This window comes from Pundamilia nyererei, unplaced genomic scaffold (genome assembly GCF_000239375.1).
Source record: "Pundamilia nyererei isolate P.nyererei 1_Seehausen unplaced genomic scaffold, PunNye1.0 scaffold00177, whole genome shotgun sequence".
In the NCBI taxonomy this organism is placed as follows: Eukaryota; Metazoa; Chordata; class Actinopteri; order Cichliformes; family Cichlidae; genus Pundamilia; species Pundamilia nyererei.
This window is the reverse complement of record NW_005187578.1, coordinates 61178-88447: the sequence shown is the minus strand read 5'-3', so window position 1 is coordinate 88447 and position 27270 is coordinate 61178. Positions and strand designations below refer to the sequence as shown.

At 41.9% G+C, this 27270-nt stretch overlaps 2 protein-coding genes across 2 annotated transcripts in view; one reads left to right on the top strand and one right to left on the bottom strand.

Annotated features, from left to right (window-relative positions):
• myo10 (myosin X) overlaps positions 1–17663 on the top strand; it is a 122725-nt gene extending 105062 nt beyond the window's left edge. Inside the window, exons 22-41 of the mRNA XM_013914185.1 lie at positions 4418–4524; positions 4626–4844; positions 6056–6095; positions 6477–7436; positions 7743–7863; positions 8135–8378; positions 8624–8719; positions 10958–11051; positions 11943–11998; positions 12388–12530; positions 12905–13096; positions 13180–13337; positions 13454–13577; positions 13727–14024; positions 14106–14313; positions 14983–15119; positions 15201–15321; positions 15475–15951; positions 16160–16351; positions 16455–17663. Coding sequence (XP_013769639.1) covers positions 4418–4524; positions 4626–4844; positions 6056–6095; positions 6477–7436; positions 7743–7863; positions 8135–8378; positions 8624–8719; positions 10958–11051; positions 11943–11998; positions 12388–12530; positions 12905–13096; positions 13180–13337; positions 13454–13577; positions 13727–14024; positions 14106–14313; positions 14983–15119; positions 15201–15321; positions 15475–15951; positions 16160–16351; positions 16455–16565 — 4098 coding nt within the window. The 3' untranslated portion in view covers positions 16566–17663. The remainder of the gene's footprint in view (positions 1–4417; positions 4525–4625; positions 4845–6055; positions 6096–6476; positions 7437–7742; positions 7864–8134; positions 8379–8623; positions 8720–10957; positions 11052–11942; positions 11999–12387; positions 12531–12904; positions 13097–13179; positions 13338–13453; positions 13578–13726; positions 14025–14105; positions 14314–14982; positions 15120–15200; positions 15322–15474; positions 15952–16159; positions 16352–16454) is intronic.
• Positions 17664–22249: 4586 nt separating this feature from the next.
• marchf11 (membrane-associated ring finger (C3HC4) 11) overlaps positions 22250–27270 on the bottom strand; it is a 26252-nt gene continuing 21231 nt past the window's right edge. The window contains exons 3-4 of the mRNA XM_005746324.1: positions 26105–26297; positions 22250–23322 (exon numbers count right to left, since the gene is read on the bottom strand). Coding sequence (XP_005746381.1) covers positions 23000–23322; positions 26105–26297 — 516 coding nt within the window. The 3' untranslated portion in view covers positions 22250–22999. The remainder of the gene's footprint in view (positions 23323–26104; positions 26298–27270) is intronic.

Here is a 27270-nt window from a genome sequence, read left to right as displayed (position 1 = left end):
GTGTGTGTGTGTGTGTGTGTGTGTGTGTGTGTGTGTGTGTGTGTGTGTGTGTGTGTGTGTGTGTGATATTGAGGTCCAGTGCACCTGAAGCATAGAATCCAACAATTATTGGATCCAGTCTTCAGTCTAATGCTCCCTGCTTCCACTACACCGGATCAGGAAGAGTATACCTACTGCCAGGGTGTGTGTGTGTGTGTGTGTGTGTGTGTGTGTGTGTCTCTGTTTTGAGGGGAAATGACAGATGGGGGATACAGATCGCTAATCACAGCATGACCGTGTGATGCTGCAGGAGGTGACAGCAGTGAAGGATAAGTGTGGTCGTGGGTGGACAGACGAAGGGATGAGTGGTCATTAGTATGTGTGTCAGTGTCCATCCAGGACCAACCATGGCACAGGAAGCTGAATTGTGAATACCCCGTTAGAGCGGTGAGGTGGAACAAGTGTGTCTTTGGTTGAATATTTAATGGATCCCTCCACTACATGTAGCCCATTTAAAAACCTATTTTCATGTTACTGACAGTTTTCAACATTCTGTTCATTATTTTCAAGTAAAATTAGCTATTTAGCTAAAAATAAAATAAAATACACACTGAGGATAACAAATGTTATTACAGTCACAGGAATAACAATAGACTTAAAATTGTTGAGTGGACCGGTGCTTATATGGAGCCTTTCTATGACTACAGGTGTCAGTGCACCCATATATATTTTATCTGCTTTCATTTGCATCAGAGCAGATGAGATGGATTCACGACACATATATAGCACAAAAGAGCTGCTGGGCTGATGAACTTCTGTGGCCTTTTCCACCTTTCCTCATGTAGCAGTCCACCTCCTGGTATCTCGTCCACACATTTGAGACTGTGCTGACCCAGCAAACCTTCTTATGACAGCACATATAGATGAGCCGTCCTGGAGGAGCTGGATTACCCGTTCAAGCTGAGTGGGCTGCAGATACCGTCTCGCTTTACCAGCAGTGACGAGGACACAAACAAAAAGCAAAAATAGAGAGAATCAGTCAGGAGGGATGAGCCCAGTGGTGTGTAGCCATCGCCTGTCAAGCCATTCGCTTTTTGGGGTTTTCTTGTTGTTGCCTCTCCAGTGCACCTGTTATCATCAAAGCAGATGAAATGGATTCATAATGGTTTATGCTTCAGAACAACAACATTTAGATTACCCAAAAGATTCTTGGAGATTATTTAGTCATCAAAAATATCCATTATAATACAATACATGTACAATCTACTATAAATAGCAGTGGTTGCTTTATTTCATATACTTTTTACTAACGTATTTGTAACAGATTTGAAAAGACTGAGAGAAACATGTTTTGTTTTTTGGTTTCTCTTTTGTTTTGGGTGTCTGCCACCTTTTACCAGATTTACACAGCTGTTCGTGACTCACCGCATACTTATTGGTTGGAAGACCTTTTTTGAAATCTCCTATAAAACATTCAGCCTGAATGGCCTCTGTAGACCTTCTAACCCTGAGACCATACTCTCCACTGAACCACGGAGTCGTCCCTGCTGCTGTGACTGCCTGTAAACTGTTAAATCAATTCCATCTCCCTCAGAGGGATTTGTCCACTTTGTCCCGCTGCCTCTCGCAGTGAGATTTACATCGAGGAGGCCTGCAGCTCTTTTCATTCAGCACATGTCCAGACTATTGTCTTAGACTTATGTCTTGCTTTTTTACCGCCTTAAACTTAATTTCCTGGAAAAGATGTGGCTCTGCTTTCTTCTCCTACTGCTTAGTTTTCTCCACGGGCCTGACCTGGGACGGTAAGCGGTGCTCCCCAAAGGCCCCAGCAGCAAGAATCAAAACGCGGCGAGGCTTAGCGAGGCCTTTGTTGCACTAATTAGCATAGTAATGATTAAAAAGGATTAGTCGCCCATTTTATTGGGATGCAAATGTGTGCACTTGTACACGAGGCTGTGCGTTCTGAGCATGTGCAGCTCATGTTGGAGGTTGTTTAATAAAAGGATCAGCGTGTGCACTGTAGAGATTCACAAAGAGCTGCTTTCTGCAGCTTATATGTGTGAGTTTTGTATGAATGCCTGAATGAGCCTGGATAGCAGCACTTCACAGGAAAATTTTAGATTTCTTTCTTTAGATTAAGTGTATGTATTATTTTATATAAATACAGTGGAAAAACACATTCATGTTACATTGAATCTACTATGAAAGAAATAAGGGTAAACTAGATTTTAGTATTTAGTGACTTTAGTGACTTTCTCATTCAGCAACTTAACTCTAACCCTTACCACCCAGATTCAGGCTCTGGCTCTAAAGTATAAAATGTGACAGCTGATGTAGACTTCTCTGGTGAGTCTTTGGATAGCCCATAAAGTAATCTACAAAAGTTGACGACACCATAACCAACATTCGTGCTTTGGCATGGTGATCTATGTGTTAATTACCACTTAGTTGTGTTCCGGTATTGTATATGCGCTGCAGACGATGATAGAAACAAATGAAATGCTGCGACTTTTTCCCTCCAGCATCGCCACTTTTTGTTCTTTGTTCTTTTTTTTGCTTTTGTTTTTGTGTCGAAGGCAAACATATTTGTCCATCCAGTTATTCCACTTCTCTGTGCATTTCCTCACAACCAGTTTTGCTCTAGGAGTCTGATGACATATGCAAGTCCTTATATTCAGGCGATTACTTTTATTCTCTTGCTGATGAATTCAAAAATTGTTCCAAAACAGTAGCCAGAAATGGATATAAGGAAGTCGACAGTACTGAGGATAGTTGCAGGCTGTACTGACGCAACATGTAGTTACATTTCTAGGGATGTGCACATAAAGTTATGGCGTAAGGTTTCAGAGGGGTCCACAGTTGTACCTCCCTCCTGTTTGGTCAGGTTTATCCCTTAGGTTATGGTTGTTAATGCTCACCAGTGTTATAAAATGAGAGGATAAGGTTGGGATGTGTTCAGAAGTTGCTCTTTCTGCCATGTAGCACCCAGCAGGAGACTTAACTTTAGGCACTTGCACTTCTTCTTCTTTCAGCTGCTCCCTTATTAGCAATGGTTCCAACAACAGTCCACATCTTTCTATTTTCATAGATATGCATATTTTATGTGTTCTATTAATATATAAATGTATTACTTAAAATACTCTCATTTAGGCAAGAGTGCCACCTGGGAAGAGAGTGCAAGAGGCAGCATGTCCACAAGCATGCTGTTAATGAGCCCATTTTTCTGTTATTTTTAGATGAGTAAATGTACTTGTTGGTACTCTTATTTTGCTATGAATATTTTTTACATATCACATAAATATTAATCTGGTTCCAATCTGCTTCGATACTTAAAATTTTGTCTCTGGGGCTTTTCCAGCCTGAAAACTGAATTCCTGGAGAGACACCAGTGGTTTGTGTGCTTGTCTTTGTATTGCATGTGCACGTGTTCGGCATGTAATGGATGTTTCCCTGTTAATTAACCTGCTCATAAGTGACATCCACGTCACCCTGACAAGTTTACATTTCCCCCAAAAAAATCTCATTAGTGCCTCACTGCTGAGGATCCAACACTGTCACTCAGCCAACACACACACACCATATCAACAGGCAGTGTGTACTCCTGTACCCCCGTAGCACCGTGATATTTCCCCACCGTCACAGTCGCCTGAGACCGCGTCCCATATCTCATTTTCCTCCCTCCCTAATCGGATTAACCCCTGGCGGCCCTCGCTGGGCCCAGTTTCTCTATCAATGGACGACAGCTTGGTTCCTGGAGCAGGCAGCTGCACTAAGTGCCCGTAAGATCGGTCTTTTCATGGAGAGATGTAGCTGAAATCACTCGCTGCAGTAATCTGCAGTCTCTAGTAGCAGGAACAAAGGGAGAGGAGGATCTGGGTTTGATTTATGTTGGCCGCTTTGTTTGGCTCTGTTGTTCTTCTGTGAGCGACTGTCTGTTAAATGGTAATGCTATAGAAAAAGAAACGGCCTGCCTCTTTTTAATTCTGTTCACTTGTAAATCTTTTATTCATAAAGTGTGGGTAAATACAGCGTAACTAATGGACAAACTATGTTAAGCTGCTGGGACTTGAACATTCTGTGGCTATTAGAGATGGGGCATTTTAATGTGACTTTTGCAAATGTACACCTTCATATTCTCACAAATATGCATTTTTCCCTCTGAATATTAGCACTTCCTTGAACTATTTTACCCCAAAATTGTTTTGGTGTTGCACACTGTAAATATGACATGTTTAAACTCTGCTGTGTATTATGCAAACATGTCATGAGATGTTCTTTAACTCTTAAAGGTCAACGTGAACATGATTTTACCTGAAAAGTACATCAAAATTAGAAGAGAAAGAAATGAGGAGCAGTTACATTATTGATTTTTCCCTTACTTCCCCTCAGTAACAATAATAAAATAATACTTTTTTTGTCTCTTTATCCTATCTATCAGGTCTTCCTTCGGGAGTCTCTGGAGCATCGCCTGGAGAAGCAGAGGGAGGTGGAGGTGCTGAAAGCAGCCATGATCATTCAGGCCTATGTCACAGGCTACATGGCCAGGTACAAACAATGAATAAAAACATCATAAACCTCAATAGGATCAGTTTTAATCTTCATTGAAACCAAAATGCTCAATAGCCCGGTCCTTGTCCTCCAAACAGGAAGCAGTACAAGAAGCTGCTGCGGTGTATTGTGGTCATCCAGAAGAACTACCGGGCTTTCTACTGGAGGAGGAAGTTCTTGCTCCTCCGCTGGGCAGCGCTCACCTTCCAGAAGTGTCTGCGAGGGCAGCTGGCTCGTCAGACCTGCAGCCGGATGCTGGAGGAGAGGAGGAAGAAGGAGGAGGAGGAGCGCCGCAGGTGGATGGAGGAGATGGAGAGGTGGGCTACTCAGTTTATTCACCGTGTGGTACTATAGCTACAGCCAAATGAAAAGTTATTGTGCAAAAAGAAAGTAGGTTTTTGCAAATGACTGTTTTTTTTGTTTGTTTTTTTAAATGAAAAGAAAAGAAATGAGAGAGAAATCTGGACTGGAAAATGTGTTTGAAAAACGTGTGCCCACTGTCTTCTTCTGGCACTGGTTTATTTCAGTCACTTAGTGAGGAATTAACACAAGTCCATCATCTGGGCTGTATTCAGGACTTTCAAATATGATCATGAGTAGTTAAGGAGTACAAATCCCCTGCTTCCATTATTTCAAATGACATAAAAATACTACACGTATATAATAAAAATGTTCCTAATGCCAGTGTATAATACTGGAGGAGAAACAGAGCATAGCTTTAGTTCTGGCAGGCAACTATTTCATTCTCAGCTGCAGTCATCAGATGAGTGGATCTCATCAGCAGCTAATTTACAAAGCTTATGTAGGACATGCTATTTAAGTAGCTTAGCTTGGCTACAGCTGCTGTGCATCTGCAAGCTGCTTTGCAACCACCTGAGCTCCTCTTTTAGAGACTACCTCACTGAATGAATCTCACATTTGTTTTCACTGATGCTGGCTTTTTTCTGCAATGGGGGGTCATGCTGCTGCTCCCCATCTTATGCTCACTACATATGCATGTGTAAGGACAACAATGTAAATTGCCACAGATGTACGCAGTGCTCTTATGACGGTAGTCATTCTGACGATTCATGGACGGGAGATGTCATCAGGCTTAAAAAACAGCATGTAATTTGTCTGTAAGAATAGAATGTAAATCCCTCGAATCCCACAATCAAGACTGAGTCATGACCTCCATATCCTCAGTGGTGCCTTTGACCTTGAAGGGGCCACAGCTCAGTTTATACTGCAGATTGATTGCTTTATAATCACTGCTGCTGTCACAATTTAGTAGTGAACCATTGAGTTTGTATAAACATCCTTATTGGACTACATCTGTAGCTTGCATTATGTTTTCCAAAGAAGGTTTCACAGTGTGGTGCAACATTTGTATTTTTGTTGTTTCGATAGATGGTGAACTGCATACTAAATGGGTTTCTGGTATTTTAATCTCACAGTGAGACAGGAAATGCAGTTACTCTGGTTTTGGTACATCGTATCTCCTACTGTGTGTTCGTTCAGCTGATGTCTGTGTGTTTGTGCCCTGCAGGGAGAGACAGAGGCTGGAGGCCGAGAGACTCACCAGAGAGGTATGATAAAACTGATTTAAGTGGAAAACGGTGTATAACTTTTATTGGCCGACTGTCTCCTGAGCAGCCCACTCTCTACAGCCATATCTGATTGGTAAAGAACACAGAGAACACAATTATGTTTTCTATTATGTTACACAGGCTTCAGTTTATTGTACTGGGCAGTGAAAAACACACTGCCCAGTACAATAAACAGCTTGTATCCTCTCAGGTATTTGTCGTGTATAATTTGCTTATAATAGTTGGCCCTCTCTCAGTAAACTAAGATTACTTCAGTGTTTGTTTTCTGTAAATCAACTTGTTTTGGGTATTTTGTATAAATTAATGTTGATATCTTGGGGGGAAAAAGTTATGACTGCAGTCTCATGTTTGTGGTTTCAGGCTGAGGAAGCCAGAACACTGGAGGAGCTGCGTCGTGCTGAGGAGCTGGCCTCGCTGGTTTTGACAGAGTCTCAAAATGCAGCAGCAGCTGCAGCATCACCAGATGCCCTGGAGGAGCTGGAGTCAGCAGAAACCTTTGTGGAGGCATCAGCAGAGGAAGAGGAGGCAATACGTCCGCACGAGGCATCACAAGTGGAGGAAATTCTTCGACTAGAGCGGGAGATCCAGGTGCTGCAGAGACAGAAGGAGCGCCAGGAGCTCTCTTTGACTGAAGCCTCGCTGAACCGCCTGCAGCAGCTTCGCGATCAGGAACTCCGGCGGCTGGAGGATGAAGCCTGTAAGGCAGCGCAGCAGTTCCTGGACTCCCTGAACTTTGATGAGATTGACGAGTGTGTGAGGAACATTGAGAGCTCCTTGGGCGTGGGTGAAGAAGATGAGAAGAAGGAGGATGACCAGAGGAGGGGTAACGAGGAAGAAGAGGTTGATGAAGGGTTCGGTGCTGATGATGATGCCTTCAAAGACTCACCAAACCCAAGCGAGCACGGCCACTCGGACGGCCAGCGGACGAGCGGTATCCGAACGAGCGATGACTCGTCCGAAGAAGACCCGTACGCCAACGATGCTGTGATTCCGTCACTGCCACCGACCACTGTGCTTCACCACTCTTTGCCAGCGATGCCTTCGGCCTGCCATAGCGCATCATCCAGCGGGGATTCGGCTTACTGCCACCCCCAGGCTTCATCTGAGGCTCAATCTGATGAGCTGGTAGAGCTGATACCTCCAGATGAGGATTCAGACTACGATCAGGATGACTACGATGAAGGTGCCATCGTGTCTAGTGGCAGCATGGCTTTCTCCAACCCTCGCAGTGGACAGTGGTCTCCGGATTACCGCGGATCTGTTGGCACCTACAACAGCTCAGGGGCTTACCGCTTTAGCTCAGAGGGGGCTCAGTCCTCGGTAAGCTGAATCCTCGTTTAACTTCTGTTTTCAATGACAGGGAGAACATTTCATGCCCGATTTTCTACTCAAACTTAGCTGCTCTAACTCCAAAGTAGTGTAGTCTTTGAAGTTAGCAAAAAAAACACAGGCTTCAAAAAAGCATCCAGTGAGAGAGATCAATTAAATGGCATGACTTTAGCCATTTTACAACTCACAGGTGCAAAGAGCACCACATTGTACCTTCTCTGTTATTTGTTGAAATAATATGCAAACGAAGGTCTTGCATGTCTTGTTTAATTTCAAATTTTTGTTGATTTGCTCCAGTTTGAGGACAGCGAGGACGACTTTGAGAGGTTCGACACAGACGACGAGTTGTCTTATCGCCGGGACTCTGTCTACAGCTGTGTCACGCTGCCGTACTTCCACAGCTTCCTCTACATCAAAGGTTATTATTTTCTTATAGAACATACTCTTCTTTTAATAAAACCCAACAGGTGAGAGTTAAGTGCATCATCTATATGGCTTTAGGACGTATTTTGGTGAAAAAGCATTGTACTTTCTGTGTTACCTTCTGATTTGATTTTTTGATTTGATTTGATTTTATTGATTAGCATTCAAATATCTCAGTGAAGACAAAGAGACAAAGAGCAAGATTCTCCCCTCCAGGTGACGTAATGATGGTGGAGCATTTGAAATCTCATATCTTTCTTCTCTAGGTGGTCTGATGAACACGTGGAAGCGGCGTTGGTGTGTTCTGAAGGACGAGACTTTCCTGTGGTTCAGAACTAAGCAGGAGGCTCTGAAGCAAGGCTGGCTGCACAAGAAGGGCGGGGGCTCGTCCACGCTCTCCCGACGCAACTGGAAGCGGCGCTGGTTCGTGCTGCGTCAGAGCAAACTCATGTACTTTGAGAACGACGGAGAGGAGAAGATGAAGGGGGTGCTGGACATGCACAACGCCAAGTAAGGACAAGAGAACATAACTTTGAGGGTTGTTGTTTTTGCATGACGATACTTTCATTTACAGTAACAACAGAAAAGCTGTCAGTTAATCATTTACATGTAAAATATTCAAGAGATATATGGTTGTGTTATTGAAGAGAGATAAAAACTCAGACCTCTGAAGGATTCATGGTGAAATGGTTATGGAAGGATGTTTGTATATTCAGGGAACCTCAGTCATTATTTTTCCTTTTTTTGACCTGTAGAGAAATCATTGATAACACCGGTAAGGAGAATGGAATCGACATAGTGATGCCAGAGAGAACTTATCATCTGATTGCCGAGTCTGCTGAGGATGCAAGGTGAGCTGTGTGTTTGTCTTTGATGTATTGTTCTTATCTTTTCACAATAACCAAATAAATGAATTGTGATTTGATCTGTAAAGGACCTTTCATGCAAGCATGGAGTCAAAATGACTGAAATAACAAGTAAAAACTAGAATTCAGTAGTAAGTTAGTTTCAGTGACACCACTAACTTCGCTTACCTGGTCTATTTAATTACTCTGTCAGAATTAATTACATGGTCTTGTCCATTAATAGAAATATGCATTATATGAGTAGAAATATCTCAGAGTCATTTTTCAGAATAAAAGTGCAATGATTCAATATGTCTTCAACTATTTAAAGGTTTAGTTTCTTTTGAGGAGTATCTTTAGCAACCTCTAACAGCTAACGGTAGCTATGTGTTAATAACCTACTCAAGTCTTGGTCTTATAGGTTTAGAGAATAGCTTGTGACCCGCTGATAACCAAGAGTCGTGCGGTATTCTACAGCTGGCTAATGAGTGGTTGCTGAAGGTTGTTGGTAGCTGCTAGCATTAAATAGTAGCAAAGAGGGATACGGTGTGATACCAAAAACCTCCTCACGATTGCTTTGGTCAATGGCAGGTTGTCACGGTCCCCCGTAGTTTGCATAGAAGATGCCGAGTTGCCTGTACACACTTGCAAACTTTTCACCAAGAGGTAGTGAAACTGAAAAATGCTAGGCTTACTGGATGTGGAAAACATTTGCCTTACATGTTGATTGCAGCAGTAAGTCAAACGTTGGAGGAAAGCCTCTTTATCTGGTTTACTTCACACTTTTTGAAAAGTGTTTGCAAGCTGGTTTCTTCCATACAAAGCATTGATGGCTGCATCATTTTGGTAGAAACCAAGTCACAGCAACACTCGCTTTGTGACCGATTCCACCCTGCAGCCGCCAAAAACCATGACCAGCTTTTCATGGAAACCTCAGCTCTCTAGTGTTATTCATCATTTCTAGTACCTGCCAGCAAGTACAATTGACAAGAAGGCATCTTTACACATTACAGGGTAAATGGAGAGCCATGCACCGTTTCTCTCTGGTGGGCAGGATTTAAATGTGCTCTATAATCTTTTTCGTATAATGACAGTAGTGATTATTAGTCACATCGTTATTACACTCCTAATGCTCCCAGTCCTCCCACTTGTTTCTTCTCTCCTGATCCTATTATTTCCTCAACTGGCATGAACCTGCTCACAGTCTGTCGAAAACTGTATAACAAACAGGAGGTATTGTTGCTATAGGTCAATGTGACGGTTGCCTCTGGCAACACATTGATTTCCTCTCAGACAGTCTACTTCCGCTGTGGCTCAAAAGGGCAACAAGCACTCTGTCTGTCTGAATCTGGGACATAATTATGTTTGCTCTGTCACATTGTGGGGATTTGACCTCCTTTAAGGGAGAAAAATACAAAAGGACAAATCTTAGTTTGAGGTCACAGGACATGAATGCTAGTTAATGCAATGTACTCTGAAGTGAGGAAAACATGGCTGTGTGTGTGTGATAGGAGCAGGTTTGTAAAACCAGACGCTCTCTCAGTGCGAGCCAACATCAGCTCCATGTGTCTGAGACACAATCAGACTGAACCCAGAATTGTTTTGGATTTTACACACATATAAAACTTGTAGATGTACAATTTATATTAAAAGGTACACACATGCATGTTCACACTAATAATTGCATTCATGATAAAAGTATGGCTAAAACTTTCCTTTCATTTTATTTTTCATTTTTAGTTGTTCTCACTTTGAAGTAGTTTAGTGTTGAGTAAGATTCAGTTTCAAATGAATTTTTGGACGTAGGAGGAGCCGAGATGCTTGTGTCTAACTGACCGGCCTGTATGTCCACTGTTAAAGCTGATTACTGTTTATTCCATGGTGATGATGATGATGTCACCCGTTTGACCGGCTGCCCTCTGGTCGGTGCCTCAGATCAATCAGGTCCCGCACATCCAGAGTCACAGTTTCTTCCCCTGGACCATTTGGACTGCTAACAAACACTATCCCCACGCCCCTGCCCACCCAACTCGCCAATCTGAGCCATGGCCTGAGTAACCCTCATCACTCAGGTCATTTACACACGGAGTCTATTCAGTTCTTTTTGCATTAGAAATATATTCTATATTTCTCTTGATTCTATATTTTTTTCACCTGTTTGCTATTTATTCCTGCTGTCTACTATTTATGTTGTGTCCTGACAATAAAGGGCTATTCTATTCTCTATGATCTCTTTGTTTACAGTCAGTGGTTCAGCGTGCTGAGTCAGGTCCACGGCTCCACAGAGCAGGAGATCAGAGAAATGCACGATGAGCAGGCCAATCCCCAGAATGCTGTGGTGAGTACTGTGAGGAAACAAAGCACTCTGGGAGATGGAGTTCTAATAACATTTCTGTTTAAAGAAAATTAATGTCTTCAAAATGCGGCCGTTTAATGTCGTCCTAACAGCAGAATGTTCGGCACTTTGCTTTAACAGATTTCCATAACACAAACCTTCGTCTCACACCGAGGAGAGGACGTTAGCCTTTAATATATGTTCCTCCATTTCCTTATTCATGCCTCACCTCTTAGTAGCACTTTTGCCTCCTTTAAATTCCAGCTGCAATAAATACATAGTTAATATATGCATGTATAGCTCTGGGTTTCCCCACAATGGGTAGCAATGGCCATTTAATAAATAATTAGAGATACTGTGCACTTTATGACAAGAGATGACATGGTAATAATCAGCTGCCTCTCCAGTCAGCTCTCAAGACAAACTGGTTAGAGTGGAAGTTCTCTGCAGATTTCCAGAGCAGAACAAGCTCCAAGTTGAGCTGCAGGCAAAGGCTGTGGAGTTGGAGTTTGTCTGCTGGTGTGACAAGAAGCTCACAGAAAAGCAGCTGAATTATACTGAGGATGGCACCTGGTGGAAAAACTGAAAATTAGAAAAAAAGCCCCAAAATCTGTCACTGAGCCTTTCATCCAGCATTCATGCTACCCTAACCCCAACCCTCTTTTGTTCTCCTCTTTAAATTTTACATTTTGTTGTAATGCTTTGTTTTGAAGTAACAGGACACAGATGTGCTGAAAATGCCATGTGCTTTTTCAGTGTTGCACCTGTGAGTGAAGGCCTTGCTGCTTGCGTGTGAGATAATTGGTTTCCATGGTGCAGCGAAGGTCAAGCTCATTATCCACACCCTGAAAACTGTTTGTGAACCTCCCTCCATCTCTCTGTGTGTCTCCTCAGGGAACGCTGGATGTGGGGATGATCGATTCAGTGTGTGCTTCAGATAATCCAGAGAGGTGAGGACCTACATCAAACATCACATCATATATATATGGATTTTCTTTGACAAAGACTAAAGCAAAGAAACCAGAAGGTGTCGGAAAAAAGCCATCAGAGTGAAGCCCGTTGGGTTTCAGCACCTCAGCAGCTGCATTTCTTCACATGGGGAACATTTTAGATCAGTACATTCTGGTCCTGTATTTCTTCTGTTGTGTTCTAACCTATATGTGACAAATATATCATTCCTGCTATTTTATGTCAGTAGCTTTAATTCTTCTTAGTCGTCTGGTTCAAAATTAAAAGTTTAGTTCATATCTCTTAATCCAAGAAGTGCACCCAAGAGCTATTACGGTGTTAGACTATTGATCTCCTTTTTGTCGTCTTATTAATTTCTGAACTGCGACAGGCCGAACTCCTTCGTCATGATCACTGCGAACCGAGTGCTGCACTGCAATGCTGACACGCCTGAGGAGATGCACCACTGGATCACTCTGCTGCAGCGCTCCAAAGGAGACACCCGAGTCGATGGACAGGAGTTCATCATCCGAGGTGACAAATGATTCGTTTATCGTGGCCGTTTTTCCTTTTTTAATTTGTGTTTACATTTTTTAACTACAGGTTAAAAGTTGCAGGTTAGGAAATCAGATTTTAAATAAAAGAAGTTTCCCCTGTCATATCTACAGCTCCAGTGGTGGGTGCTCATATCAATGTTATAATTCAAGTAATCAAATGTGTATATGTAGAAGCTGTAAGGCAAAAGCTTCAAACGCTCAGTTTTAAGCAGGTTTGATTTTCTCTGTTATTAAAGAAAACCGTAATAAAGCTCTTTCACAGACAATAAGCTTTCTGCATTTTTATAGTTTTGAAAAGTTCAGAGGAAACCAGAGAATACAAAAAGTTATTTAATAATTATTTCCCACCAGGCTGGCTGCACAAAGAGATGAAGAACAGCACCAAAGCTTCGCTGAAGCTGAAGAAGCGCTGGTTCCTGCTTACCCACAATTCCCTGGACTACTATAAGAGCTCAGAGCGTAATGCCCTCAAGCTGGGAACGCTGGTGCTGAACAGCCTCTGCTCAGTGGTTCAGCCAGATGAGAAGGTCTTCAAAGAGACTGGTAAGAGAAGAAAATGGCAGGAACTGCCAACTCATTCTCTACCCAGTAGCTTCAATTTCTCTCCGCCCCTCTTGTCGTGTCAGGATACTGGAACGTGATCGTGTACGGCCGTAAACACTCGTACCGTCTCTACTGCAAGCTGCTGACTGAAGCCACACGCTGGGCCAACTCCGTCCAAAATGTCATAGATACCAAAGCTCCCATCGACACACCCACCCAGCAGCTCATCCAGGACATCAAGGTAGGAAACTCTGAAAGTGCAAAAATGGATGTCAGTGGTCATTTTAATTCTTTCCTTCCAGTAAAGCCTCAGATAATCAGCACTGCACTAAACCCAAGCTCCTCTTCTCTTTGCAGGAGAACTGTCTGAACTTGGAGGTCGTTGAGCAGATCTACAAGAGGAACCCGATCCTTCGCTACAGTCATCACCCTCTGCATTCCCCGCTGCTGCCACTGCCCTACGGGGACATTCATCTCACCAGTGAGTACCACTGAGACAGAATAGGATTAAATTGGGATTGACAATCTAACTTAGTACTAATGTCTTTAACGTATCCAATTTTTACCCTTTTAGTTAAGATATTAATGTACCATATGTACTGATATAATCACAACTTCTTCCCTGCTCAGCTCCAAGAAGCAGAAGCTACACAACCCTGCAGGATGAAGCCCTCAAGGTGTTCAGCTCGCTGCAGCATTTGGAGGGCGTGGCTGACCCCGTGCCCATCATTCAGGGCATCCTGCAGACGGGCCAGGAGCTCAAACCACTGCGAGATGAGCTCTACTGCCAGCTCATCAAGCAGACCACACGGCCGCCACAGCCCGGCAGCCCTGGGAACCTGTGCAACTGGAAGATCCTCGCCTGCATGTCCTGCACATTTGTCCCGACAAGGAGCATCCTTAGATACCTCAAGTTCCACCTGAAGAGGTGTGCACTAGGCTGCCACATGTTTATAGATAAATTACTTTTATTCTCTCAAGCTGACCATTTCCAAATTGCTCTCTGCAGGACTCGCGAGCTGTTTCCCGGCTCTGAGATGGATCGTTATGCTGCCTTCGCCGCTGACTCATTGAGGAAGACTCGAGCCAGAGAGAACGTGCCGTCTCAGGAGGAGATCCGCTGCATCGTGGCCCGACAGGACATGAGCACCACCGTTCACTGCCACGGAGGAGGGTCCTGCAAGATAACCATCAACTCGCACACCACCGCAGGAGAGGTAGGTTTGTGGAAAACGGGGTTATGTGCCAAAGCATACAAATAAACCGTGTACTTTTTACTCAGCTCTAGTTTTTAGGATTTAAGCACAGTATAAAAGATATGTTTGTACCAACAGAACAACCCAACAGTAAATACAGAGCTGAAATGATTGTCAATCATCTCTTTTAATTGAAAATGAATTGACAGCTGTTTTAAAAATGACTTTGTATTGTAACAGCCTGAGCTTCTTATCTTCTTCTCTTCTGCTTTTTTCCTTACAATTTTCCTTATTTGTTATTCAATAATAATTAACAATAATTAATTAACAATTAATTAATTCATCAGTCACAGCAATAAAATCCTGCTTTCATTCAGCTCTTTTGGCCTGGAGCCTGTGTAAGCATCCAGGCTTAAATGCTCATACACTGACATGCTTGCTGGAATTTATTATTTTCTGATGCTGCAGAAAATATCAGAATCTGGATAATATGATGAGCTAAGACCCTGTTAAAAGGACATTTTAAATATTTTATAGTTATAGAAATTGTACTTTCCACCTTTATTGAATGGCAGTCCCAAATGTCTGGGATTTAGACAAGAATTCATGCTTTTTTTCTTTTATTTAATCTCATCTACAGTTTTAAAACCAGTTGCATGTGTCCCTGTTGTATCTCATCGTGTGTGTCAGGTGGTGGAGAAACTGATCCGCGGTCTGGCCATGGAGGACAGCAGGAATATGTTTGCCCTGTTTGAACACAACGACACCACAGAGAAAGCCATCGAGAGCCGCACTGTGGTGGCTGACGTGCTCGCCAAGTTTGAAAAGTAAGCTCCACCATGTTTGATTCTGAAGCAAATGTTTTTGTCTTCTGGCCAATGCTAACACAATCACTCTGTGGTCTGCAGGCTTTCAGCAAGCCCAGACGAAGGCAGCACTGGATGGAAGTTTTACTTCAAACTCTACTGCTTCTTAGACACGGACAACGTTCCCAAAGACAGCGTGGAGTTTGCTTTTATGTTCGAGCAGGTCAGACTCGTGGCTCATTGTCTGGGGATGGGACTAGGAGACTTTTGTAGCTGATTCTGACTGAACTTGGAAAGATTTTTTGTGGAAATTAAAAAAGAAAAAATGCTTAGATCTTACAGTTTTAACTATAATTTTCTCTGTGTTCCCTCAAAGGCCCATGAAGCTGTGATTCGTGGTCAATACCCGGCCCCTGAGGAGACTCTTCAGTTTCTGGCTGCTCTGAGACTTCAGTACCTTCTGGGTGATCACAACTCCCAGTCCACCATCCCTGAAATGTCCCAGGTGTTCCCCATGTCTCGACTGCGGGCCCGGGTGCAGAACTCTGCCAAGACATTCGCTCCGGGGACCGGCTCGGTGGCCGACCGCTCAGGCACGGCGGAGAGGAAACGCTCGAGTTTCCTGGAGGGGACACTGAGGCGGAGTTTCAGGAGCAGCTCGCTGAGTCGGCAGAAGCTTGAAGAAGAGAACAGCCTGGAGGCCTGGATGAGGGAGGAGGCGGCGGCCGTGAGAACCAGCGTGATGGACAAGTGGAAGAAGCTGCAGGGGATGAACCAGGAACAGGCAATGGTCAAATACATGGCGTTGGTGAAGGAGTGGCAGGGATACGGATCCACTTTGTTCAACGTCGAGGTGAGAAGAGAAATCACTTTTCTGTTTAAGCACAAACTTTGTTCTCCATGATAAAGGATGGTTATGTTCCCATAAAGACAGCTACACAGCCATAGGTGGAAACATGGGATTGTTTGGTTGGTTTAAAGTCATCTATTGCCAGTTCTAAACAAAACTGATCTTAGAGGGAATGATAGGAGATTTTGATGTTCCATGCTTGCTGTTTCAGTGCCGGGATGGCATGTTCCCCTCCGATCTCTGGTTGGGTGTGAGCCGGGAGGCCATATCAGTGTACAAGCGAGGGGAGCCGTGGCCTCTGGAGGTGTTCCCGTATGAACAGATACTCTCTTTCGGAGCTCCGTTATCCAACACCTACAAAATCACTGTGGAAGGCCGAGAGCTGGTGTTTGAAACCCAAATGGTGTGTACATCCTCACTCAGTCATAACTCCTGGTCTCCCCATAATTTCAATGCAGGTCATTAAATACAACACCAACATTTACTCCTCCTCCTCTCCTCTGCAGGTGATGGACATCGCCAAGCTGATGAAGGCCTACATCAGCATGATCGTCAAGAAGCGCTACAGCAACTGTCAGTCCGTCAGCAGCCACGGCAGCCACTGTAGCACCTGGTGAACTCCGCCCTTTCACCCTCTGCCTCGCAGCCACATGCAGGAGTGCAGCCAGGGGGCCGAGCGTGGCCGGTGCCGGCCATGCATGGACGCCCATCCTCTGCACTCTGGAGAGAGCAGCTCGTACATTTCATGTCAGACTGACTCTGAATGCTGGAGGAAAAAAAGTAAAAAAAAACAATATGCTCTTAATGTAAACTAGCTCAACTTATCTTGACCTGGTTTCTTTTAGAAACAGTACACATCCACTCCTTATTCATCACGATAAAATGTAGGCACAGGGCTGTGGGTAGTTCTGTAGCAAACATGGTGGAAAGTTATCCATAAAACTCAAGAAAACAGAATGAAGTCCAAAAGTTGACTGAGAAAGCAACATGAGAATGCTTCTTGTTATCTAAATCAACAGATATGTGATAACGAGCAGGGACCAAACTGCGGGCAGCTTCTAATTGGTTTCCCTCAAAGCCTGCCAGCTGTCAGTGTTATTTTATTTTTTTATTTAAGGTCCTTTAGGGCTTAAGATCAATTGCTCCTATAAATTCCACAAGTTAATTACTATTTTTCATAAAGTGATAAAATGCTTGAAGGACTATCATCCTTGTCACATTCACCTCTGTTCAGCCAACATAATATGAAGTTTTTGTTTTAAAGATGGAAGTTGTGTACAATCTTCACTTTCTTAAATAAGCTAACAAGTGCACATTTTTGCCCCACATTAAAGTAAGGCGGACTTCTAGCTAAGCTTCCTAAACTGACTAGAGAAAACAGAACAAAGGATCAGTTTAATCTGTTAATCCCAAGGCGTACAAAGTGTACCATGACAGACGTTCGCCCCCAGACTCTGATTACAAACCACAGTCTCTTAGACCAAAGAAAACTAGGTGGTGGTTAAACACAATCATATTTTTATATTAGTCTTCATGAAGTCAGATGCAGCTTCTAAAAGGTGGATGTGTCTTGTTTTGAAAAGAAACAGATAATTTTCTGTCTGATGGTAAACCTCTGAGGCCCTACAGGGACTGTTTTTGCAGAAGGGGTCGATTTCTCACGGAGGTTGGTAAGCGTGTGTGTGTGTGTGTGTGTGTGTGTGTGTGTGCGAGGAAGTATGTTATTAGAAAAAAAGAAGAGTGTCTACAGGCTGTCCGAATGTATAAAAAAATTAAAGGCAAAGAAGATGGAGGAAAAACAACTGCAGCCTACAAGCCTTTTCCTCTGCTTTGAGAAACTCTGGGACTTGACCTTTTCCTGTTCACTGTAAATAAGATGCAACTGTACCTTTACGTTTGTGACTGATTGTTTTGCTTACGATACAAAGTGCCTGTTCCAACTGAAGCAGGATGATATCTAATCAGATTTAGCCTTTATTGGTGCCACACTCGTTCCTGTGTAGCCTGAATCTGAAAGGTGCTCCCACACACATTTCCCTTTAACTGCCAATGTATTTGTGCACTGCAAACTCTGACCAGCAATGGACGTCATTCAAGGGTTTTTAAATCTGTCAGTTGTGAGAAATTAAATGGATTGAGGCGTAAATTGTTTATAATATTAAAGATACTGATGTGAGGCAGCAGCCTGGATCATTGACTAATTGAACGTTTGCAAATGTACCCGAGTACGTCAGTCTTACTGACAATGTTGTGTTGACAATATTGGACATATACATGCAGTTGTTTTTATCTTTTTCTCCAAACCTTTTTTCTTTCTTTCTTTTTTTGCTGTTGGGAAAGAAAAAAAGAAAACAGCTATGTATAATAAAATATTTGCAGATGTGATTTGATGTCAGACAATCTTTTACGTCTCTTTCTGATCCATGTTGACATCTGCTGGCAACAAATGTGAACTGCAACACCATCTTTCCCTTTAGAACAACCTGAACTTAAAATTTAATTGGTTTTTTGGGGGGTAGAAAAGAGGAAATATTGGAATACATTTTTTAAAAACGTGAAATAAGAAGATGTAGATATTTTTTCTGTCTGCTGCCTGTCTACAAAAAGCACTTACAAATTCAAAAAAGCTATTACATGATGTGTCTATTACATAATAGACATTATAAGAATTAATCGTTGTATTTCAGTGTAATCTGTCACGATTTAGCTTGAATGGCTTGTTCAGTTGGACTGTTTGCAGTGTAACATTCCTAAAAACGTTTCACTGGACCTCCGCGGGCGGCAGATCCATCCAAAGATGCGTGTGCAGGTTTCCTCCACAGTGCCTTGTTGTATATGATGTACACTTCTTTTTTTTTTTCATGTGTGGGTTCTTTTTTTGGTATATGTGCAATGTTATATATACTTTAATCATGTGGCTGTATATTTTTTATTGTAAGTCTTTGCCTTCTATATTTTTTCTCCTGAATCCTGATCAGATGGCAGTTTCCCGAGCTAACAAATCTTGTATTTTTCTCTAAACAACTATCTGACAGTGGATCTTTGACACAATGTTTTGTGGGGGGGGTTCCTCCTAGCTGTAATTAGTGTTATGTGCTGAACTGATGAATCTAACAATAAATCGTTACACTTTTGGTCTCAAGTGACCGTTTTGTTTTTCCTGAATATTAAAAAAAAAGGTTTAGTTTAAGAAAGTTAATGTGACAACCAATGGCTAAAGCTGCTGGACACACATCCAAGAACCTAAAAAAAGGCCACAAACAAATACACCTCACCAACAGCAGCTACTTTTTTTCCCTTTCTACTTATCATCACCATGTATACATCTCACATCCTCTAGTTGATCTCAAGGGTACTTAACTTCACTAACCAGTCAAGTCACTTCCTCTTACACTCAACTTCCACCACCTTGATTCCTAATCTTGGTTGGGGGTGATGACAACATCTCCCCCTCTGACCTGTGGTCCTGGCTCCCCCTTGCCGTATTATGTGTGTTGTACCTTGTCAATCTCTAGCTGTGAGAGCCAAATGTTGAATCGAACTTGCGGCTTCCACTCCAAAGGCGTGTAGTCTTACCACTACGCTATCCAGCTGCTAGCTCGCTATATATGTATGTATCTATATATCTATGTAGATAGAGAGATAAGATCAGTATTAAACACATACCTAACAAGAGCAATCTGGAACAGCGCTTTTGTTGCAGAAGTCAGTTAGTTGTGGTCATAGTTCTTCAGCATGTAGCTCACACTGCAGAAGCATAAATGGAGTAAAAAAAATTTAAGTGACAGGTAATTTAAAATGCAACATTTCTCACAGCTCAGTATCAGCTAACACTAAATGTTTGTGTAGTTTGTTACACACCTAATTTTGCTAACTGTGGTAAAGTTTACAGCAATGCACTAAGTTGGAGTGGGGCAGAGCAGCTGTGCTGTTCATGGTCAATGTTAAGTTATTGCTTTTTAGTTTTAGTTTGACTTCAAGTACATTTCTGAGCTTGTACTTTTTCACTTTTACTTGAGTAAAGACTGCTATTATTTCAACACCAGTATCTGTACTTAAGTGACGAATGTCTGATATTTCGCCACCTAGGTTTATTGATGTTACACTGTCTGATCAGTGTTCCCATGGATGTCACCAGCCCAGCTGTCATAAATAACATTTCTGTGACAATATGCAGTAGTGTTCTTTGGTCTAGATGAGCAAAAATGATACCTTTGATCACTGGGGGTTTGATTTCATCTCTTGTAACGATGCCACACACGTAGCATCCTGCAGCAGATACTCAAAACCAATATGACGTCGGGCAAATAACTCGCACAGCTTTGTATCTATAAATATTCTTTATACATTACATCCATGTTACAGTCAAAACAAATAGAAATACAGCCAACAGCAAAAGTCACATTCAAGTCATTTCTGTGCTGCGCATTGCAACGTCGACACCCAGCCTCCTAAGGCACCAAAAAAAGTAAATGACTCGTAGGTCAAGAACAGATTAGCCCATGGCCCAAACATCACAGGGCTCATGGAAGCTCAAAAGAATGGTTTACAGACAGGGAAAAACACAATTTCCAATAGCTATATTTATACTGGCACAAACCAGCTGAGGATCAGTCCTTTGAGGCAAACACTGCCATGCTGAACAGATGTCACTTTGCCAGCTTATACCAGCACTGGAAATGTTATGAATGACAATGAAATCTAAAAAAGGGGGATCGGGGGTCACGTTACGGCCCCATGTCATAATTTAAATTGTGTTTATGTACATTGGGTGTCTGCCCCTTCATCCCTGGGTCCAACCATTTCTGCTTACCCATTATGTTGAGTTCTATGTGGCACCTGGTGATTGGACGGGAGACTGATGGTAGCTCCTTTAAATTAGAGACCTATTAGGCTGACCTCTCTCCTCCTTCCTCCTAAGAATCGATAAGCATAGAAAGCCATTTCTATGGACATTATCTTGGACATTCCCTCCAGGAAGCATAGGTGTGGGAAGCATTTTTCTTTTTCTTTGGCCTCGTGCACACCCTGATATTGTCTACATTAATAGATAAATAAATCTCTTCTTTCTGGAGTGCAATTCTGCCGTGGCACTCTTCAGTCCTTTAGATTGGTGAAAATGCTTCTTTTCACTTTTTATGCTACACCCATGATTCTTTTAGGACTGAGAGTAACATCATGGGGGCTCATCCAGGATTTGGACCTCTTATACCCAAAGCAAGAATCACATCCTTAACCAGCATTAAATGTTTGCTGGATCATTTTTTTCAATATCATTTTGACATCAGGTTTTTGTGCTCATATGAAATGTGTCATAATTCCTGCATCCCTGTCTGTTAAATCCTTTTATCGGCATAAAACATAAAGCAGGACATCTGGTTGTATAGTTACAAAGCTCAGAGACCCTGCTTAAAATTAAAAGCTATACATCATTCCTAAGTACAGCTCTGAACCTAGAACACTTTTGTGGTAGCAGTCCTGCAATGATGCATTAACAATATAACACTTTTAAATAATTCGTAATTCGTAATAACAGTACATTGTAACACTGATTTTCAGCAGCTGACAGTGTGTCCAAAAATAGCCGACCCAAGAAGAAGAAAAAGAAATAAAGAGAGGGTGATGCCCATATGGCTCCCATATTGGAAGACTTGCTTCTCGAGAAAAGTTCATAAAATTCACTTTGTCTTCAGTCTGATCAACGCCTATTAGTTGATAATTTGGTCTATCTCAGCAATTTTTCCTCAAATTTTGAAGAAATTTGAGAAAACTGAGAAAAATGGAGGACAAAAGAATAAGTTGCAGAAAAAAATCTATATACAGCAGACGAACAGTATCTGAAAGCCAAAAACAGGGAGGAAAGGCTGAGGAATGAAAATTACACAAGAACTGGACTGGAGGTCAGTGGCATCAGTTCTTTTTGAGTTTTAAATGTAAAATGTTTGTTTCAAATCATCCAATATTTACAAGGGCGTCTATAGCCGTCTGGAAATCACGGTGGAGGCTCTGTCATAATTTGGGGCTGAATTTCAGCCGGTGTTCTTGGGGATGTTTTCTAAATGTATAGAAGTCTACCATCAGATTTTAATTCACCATGAATGCCATCCACAAAGCTTCTGATCGTTTTCAGACACACTGCCAACACTGTCAGTCATGGACTGACCTCCCCAGAGCCTTGACTTCAACATTATTGAAGCAACGTTGAATCATCAGAGTAAATGGAACAAAAAGACAGCCAACATCCAAAGAAGAACTTTGAATGGCTTTTCCAGAAGTCTGGAGAACTACTGCTGAATGCTCCTTAAAGAAATTACAAGAGGTAAGTAAGCTTGTCTAAGAAAGTTCTGGCTGTGTTGAAAAAGAAATGTCAAACCAATTATTGACTTTCAAGCTTGTTAGAATTGTAGAAAATATGTTTTGTTTTTGGGGTTTTTTGCCTTATATCCTGTATTTCCATCTATGTTTGCACTTATTTGAATAAAAGGCTACACTTATTTCACATTTTCCTAACAAAACCTAAAGAAATTAAGGGTGGTTTGAGACTATGACACCATACTGTCTCTATGCCACATTAGAGCAGAGATATATGAGAGCGAGAGAGAGAGAGGATATTGGCTGTGTACAGTATTCCTCAACCTTGAACAGGCAACCCTGTGATCCTACACCATGTCTGATGTTGTGCCTTAGATTTGTAATCTGGATGATCCCATCACTTCCTTCAATTCCACATGACATGAGTGCCACACAACAGTTTAAAAGGAAAACCACAAAAAAAAAGGATTTATGTGAGGGTGGCTCATGTCTCTGTCACAAAATAAACAGTGTTATATCTCAGAGTAACAACAAAGGCACCAACACAAAAATGTGAGTTACTGAAGGTATTAGATTGGTTTGAGGACCAGCCCCAGACAGCACACACAGTTCAAATAATTAAAAGTATTAAGTTACGGAAAAAAATCTGCAAAAAAACAACTTTGCAGCACATCTCAGACTGTAACTCCCAGATGTAACCCATCAGATGCTTCGTCTCTGCACAAATACTGCTTGGAGTTTATACCGATGTTACACGAATGACAACTTCTCCCGAATCACTGTCCTGGCTGAGGTTGTTTCGTGCTACCATTCTGTGGCAAAAGGGTGCCAAACACAGGCAAGTCCATGGATGTGATCCCAGCTGGGTCGGGTGTAAGGGGCCGCTGGGCCCAAAAGTGGCCAAAGGCAACCAAAGTGTCCTGGGGGCCAGCGAAGAGTGACCAGTGCTCGTCTCCTCCATGTCCTTGGTCTTGTCATAGCTTTGAACATCCCAGTGGAGGTTCACTGCTCGCCAGCGCAGAAACACGTTGTACACTGCTGCCCCCTCGTGGATGATCAAGCCTGTTATGACAACAATTGACACGTTTATAGGAATTTTGATTTTAGGCAGTTTGTCATGACCAACTTTCAGGAAATCTTTACTGTAAGGTTTTCTAAGTGCTTGAATTGAAGGCAACTCGATTTCTTTTTCAAGTTGTTGAAGACATTTCACCTCTCATCTGAAAGCTCTAGCAGCTGATGGGAAGTCCCACATATTCAAACTGTAGTGGTGTTGGTGCCTTGCTGACTGTCCTGAGTGCTGTCGATCTACCTGGTAATCATGTGAGCCATTATGGTCACGTGAGCCAAGGTGCGAATTCTTAAATGTCTTCACCAACTTAAAAAGTAGTCCAGTTGCCTTCAACTTGAGCACACAGAACTACCACGACCTGGATGACTGTTAACCTGCACAGACAGATATAAAATATTTTGCAAGTATTTTGTCTTTTTGTTTCCTCTTACATATTTCATCTTTCCTCACTTTAAAGTTGCCCGTCTCTCCTTCTCTTCCAACAACATCTATAAACTATGTGCTGAGAAAGCTGTTTTATTTTTTGTGTGTGGATCCAGAGTAACACCAAAGCCTTTGTTGATTTTAAAGGCCGAACGTGGCTTTTTATATGCATGTTAGAGGAAATCTGAAGGGAAATGCATTTTCTGTATGCTCCACTGACAAAAAAACCCAGTGGAGTGGTAGATGAGTGACAAATTTAGGGATACCCTGCCTCCCTAAATTGGAAAAATACATAAAAACCTTTTTAGTGTTTGTACTGTCTGCTCAGAAGGTGGTATTTTATGTTGTTGTTTTTTCTAGTGATTTATTGTGTAACCCAACCTAAGGTGGCTGTGACATTTCTTGACAACAGCGAGCGGTTGTCAAGAAATCAGTGTTGGAAAGGTTCAGTCTGCTAACATGGCTACAACAAAAGACTGAAGAGAAATACTCCCTTGGATATGCTCAGTACTATTATGAGATAGCATGAAACTGACTGTGGATGAATCAAAAACACAGGAGTGCATTATTTTCTTGGCACCATAAATTATAAAGAGGTCCAGCATTATTCTGAGAGATGAACTTTTAGAGTGCTAATCATAGAAACCTTTCATATTTGTGAAACTAATTTGTAGCACCGACTGCTAAAAAGATCATTTACAGTCATTTATGTCCTGCAAACAAGGGCGGAGCATCGACATTATCTCACCAGTCAAAACTGACACAAGTATGATGGCAAAAAACTGCATCGTATATAAACACATGATGACACAGTTTCAACGTACAACAGACCAAGAACGATCATTTAAACAACCCGTTCATGTGTCTGTGTTAGTTCTCTGTCATCCAGATCACCGTAGTCTTAAGGGCTTGAAAAAAGGAGACAACTGGACTGAACTGGTAACTGAAGAAGGCTCTTGGATGACTCCATTAAGCTACTGGGAAACTTCAGCAGCCTGCCTGATCTGAACCTAAACGGTCTTCTATTGTTGGACTTCTCTGCCAAGCACCGATTGTCCATGACACACACCACAGTGACCAATTTTATAATCATATTATCAGACCTGCGGGCATCTACGCTCATGTATACGTACTGACACTCATTCAGTACAGTGACTCATGGTCTCCGCAGCAAGACACTGTAATTTTGAATCTCTTAGCGATTAAATGGCTTTCATGTCTTCCTCTTCTCACAAGCCTAAATGTTTTATTTCTTTCATTTTGTTTTTGTTTATGAAATGCTAATATAAAATAATTATTGAATAAAAACTTTATTTGTACTAAAGAAGTCCAAGAAAGACAGACACCAAGTCCCTGCACAACTTTTCATTTTGTAATTACTTTTCAGTACATGAAAAATTATTAAAGTTTTGGTACCACGATGCAATAAATAAGCAAACTAGAGATCTGCAGTGTGCAAGCTGTTATTTTTCTTTTCCCACGTATTGGCTCATATTTCAGCACAGCACCTTTTCTGGTGTAGATGTGCATGTATCATATCCTATTTTGATATACCTTTATTAGTCCCACAAGGGGAAATTTCATATTATATCCTATTTTAGGAATTACTTTTCAACCAATTTAGATGTTGAGAAAAATATTATTTATAATCCTATTTGACAGAAAATCTTTAAGATGGCAAAGAAATATTTGCTAAAATACTGAACTGATCACTAAACTGTGGTTCCAAGGCTGTTCATACTTTAGTCGATAACCTCAAAGCACAATCCAGTATTTTTTTGCCCGAGATCATACACTGTCCGTGAAGTGTAAAGTGGATCTTGGAGTCTTAGGAAGGATTTATGGTCTGTCCAACGTGTATATTGGATGGTTGGATAACAAAAACCCAACAGCTCTGACTCATAGGGGGAATCATTTCTCAGACTTTCCACACTCACTTCACGTTGTGATCGTCCAGCTTTGCAGAGGTGAGAGGAGACCTGAGCACTGAGTACTGACTGTACTTTCTAGCTCTGTTGCCCTCAGCCAACCACCCCCTCACTCTGTCCTCAGAACAGCTAAACATGTTTAAGAGCATATCTAAGGACTGAGTTTATAAAGACACTGATTTTAAGCACTGAAATTTAGGCCTATGTTTAGGAATTTTTGTTATACAAGTACATTTGAGATCAAATGCTCTGCTTGAAACTAGAATTGTTGCCTTGTGGTGTCATGCTTTTGTCAAAAAGTCAGATACATCCACATCTGAGTTTCAGGGAATTTCCTAAAAGTTACACATTGCCATGACAGAGAGTCAGCCACATCAACAAAGCACAGGTGTTTGGTGTGCAGCCGCATGCCCATTCTCACCTACACAGACCAGGTCCATGAAGCCATACATGCCGTAGCAGATCTGGAAGAGGACATCGCGACGCTGCCAGGTGGCCTGAGGGCTGAGCGCCGACCAGAGCAGCCAGGAGATGCTGGCTACAAGGAAGAGAGAGCCCAGGAACACCGCAATGATCTGCACCTTCTCCACCAGGGTAATGGTGATGGACTGCCACTGCACAAAGAACAGAGGCAATACATTACATACACACTTTGACTTTAAATAAAGACTTTGTTTATATTTTAGCAAGAGTTAAGATAAAGTAAGATCTTTATTTATCCTGTGGGAAATTCTTTTGTCATGACAACCTAATCAAAACAGTATTTTTGCTCCATGTCGGATCAATCTGCAGCACCACAAAATTCGGATGCCCGACCTGTGTTAATCAAATACATAAATAAAGGAGGGCCTTTCCACAGTATCATGTCAGTGTGACAAGGCAGTCCAAGTCCCATTTTTATGATTAAAAACAATGTTGGACTTATTAATGTATTATTGAATATATAATTATATCCATCCATCTGTTCATTCCATGCATCTGTCAATCAATCCGTCCATTTTCAGAAAGCAGCAGCCTAATCAGAGAAGCCCAGCCCTCCCTGTCCCACCTCTCGATGATATTAATCTCTTGGTCACTGCTCAAAGTTCAGTGTGAGGGTGGGACTGGAGCTCAACCAGTAAACTGTAGTGAAGCGAGTTCTTCTCACTCATCTGTCTACACTACAACAAACTAGTACAGTGTATATCTAAATAATATTAAACAATATAATAAGTTGTTAATTGTGCTAAAATAATTTTTAATTATTTTTTTTTTTTTTTTAGTTTGGGCAAAATGACTTGACTTGACCCTTAAATGTCTTACAGTGGTTTTGTCCACCTCTTACGGTTCCCTAAAAGACATTGTTTTCTATATCTACCATACAGCGAAGCATAAACAGTCTGGATGTAAGCAGAACACATCTGTTTTTTTGTCACCTCATTTAAATAATCCTGGTAACAGGTACTAGACATAATTGTGCCCACTATCTTGTCTGGGAGGAAGGTGATTTTTTCTTTTCCTTTTCTTTAAAAAATGGAAATAACACAGTGGTCTCACTGAAAGCTGAGTTTTCAAGGTATGTTATGGTGATGAGCACTCTGTAAAAAC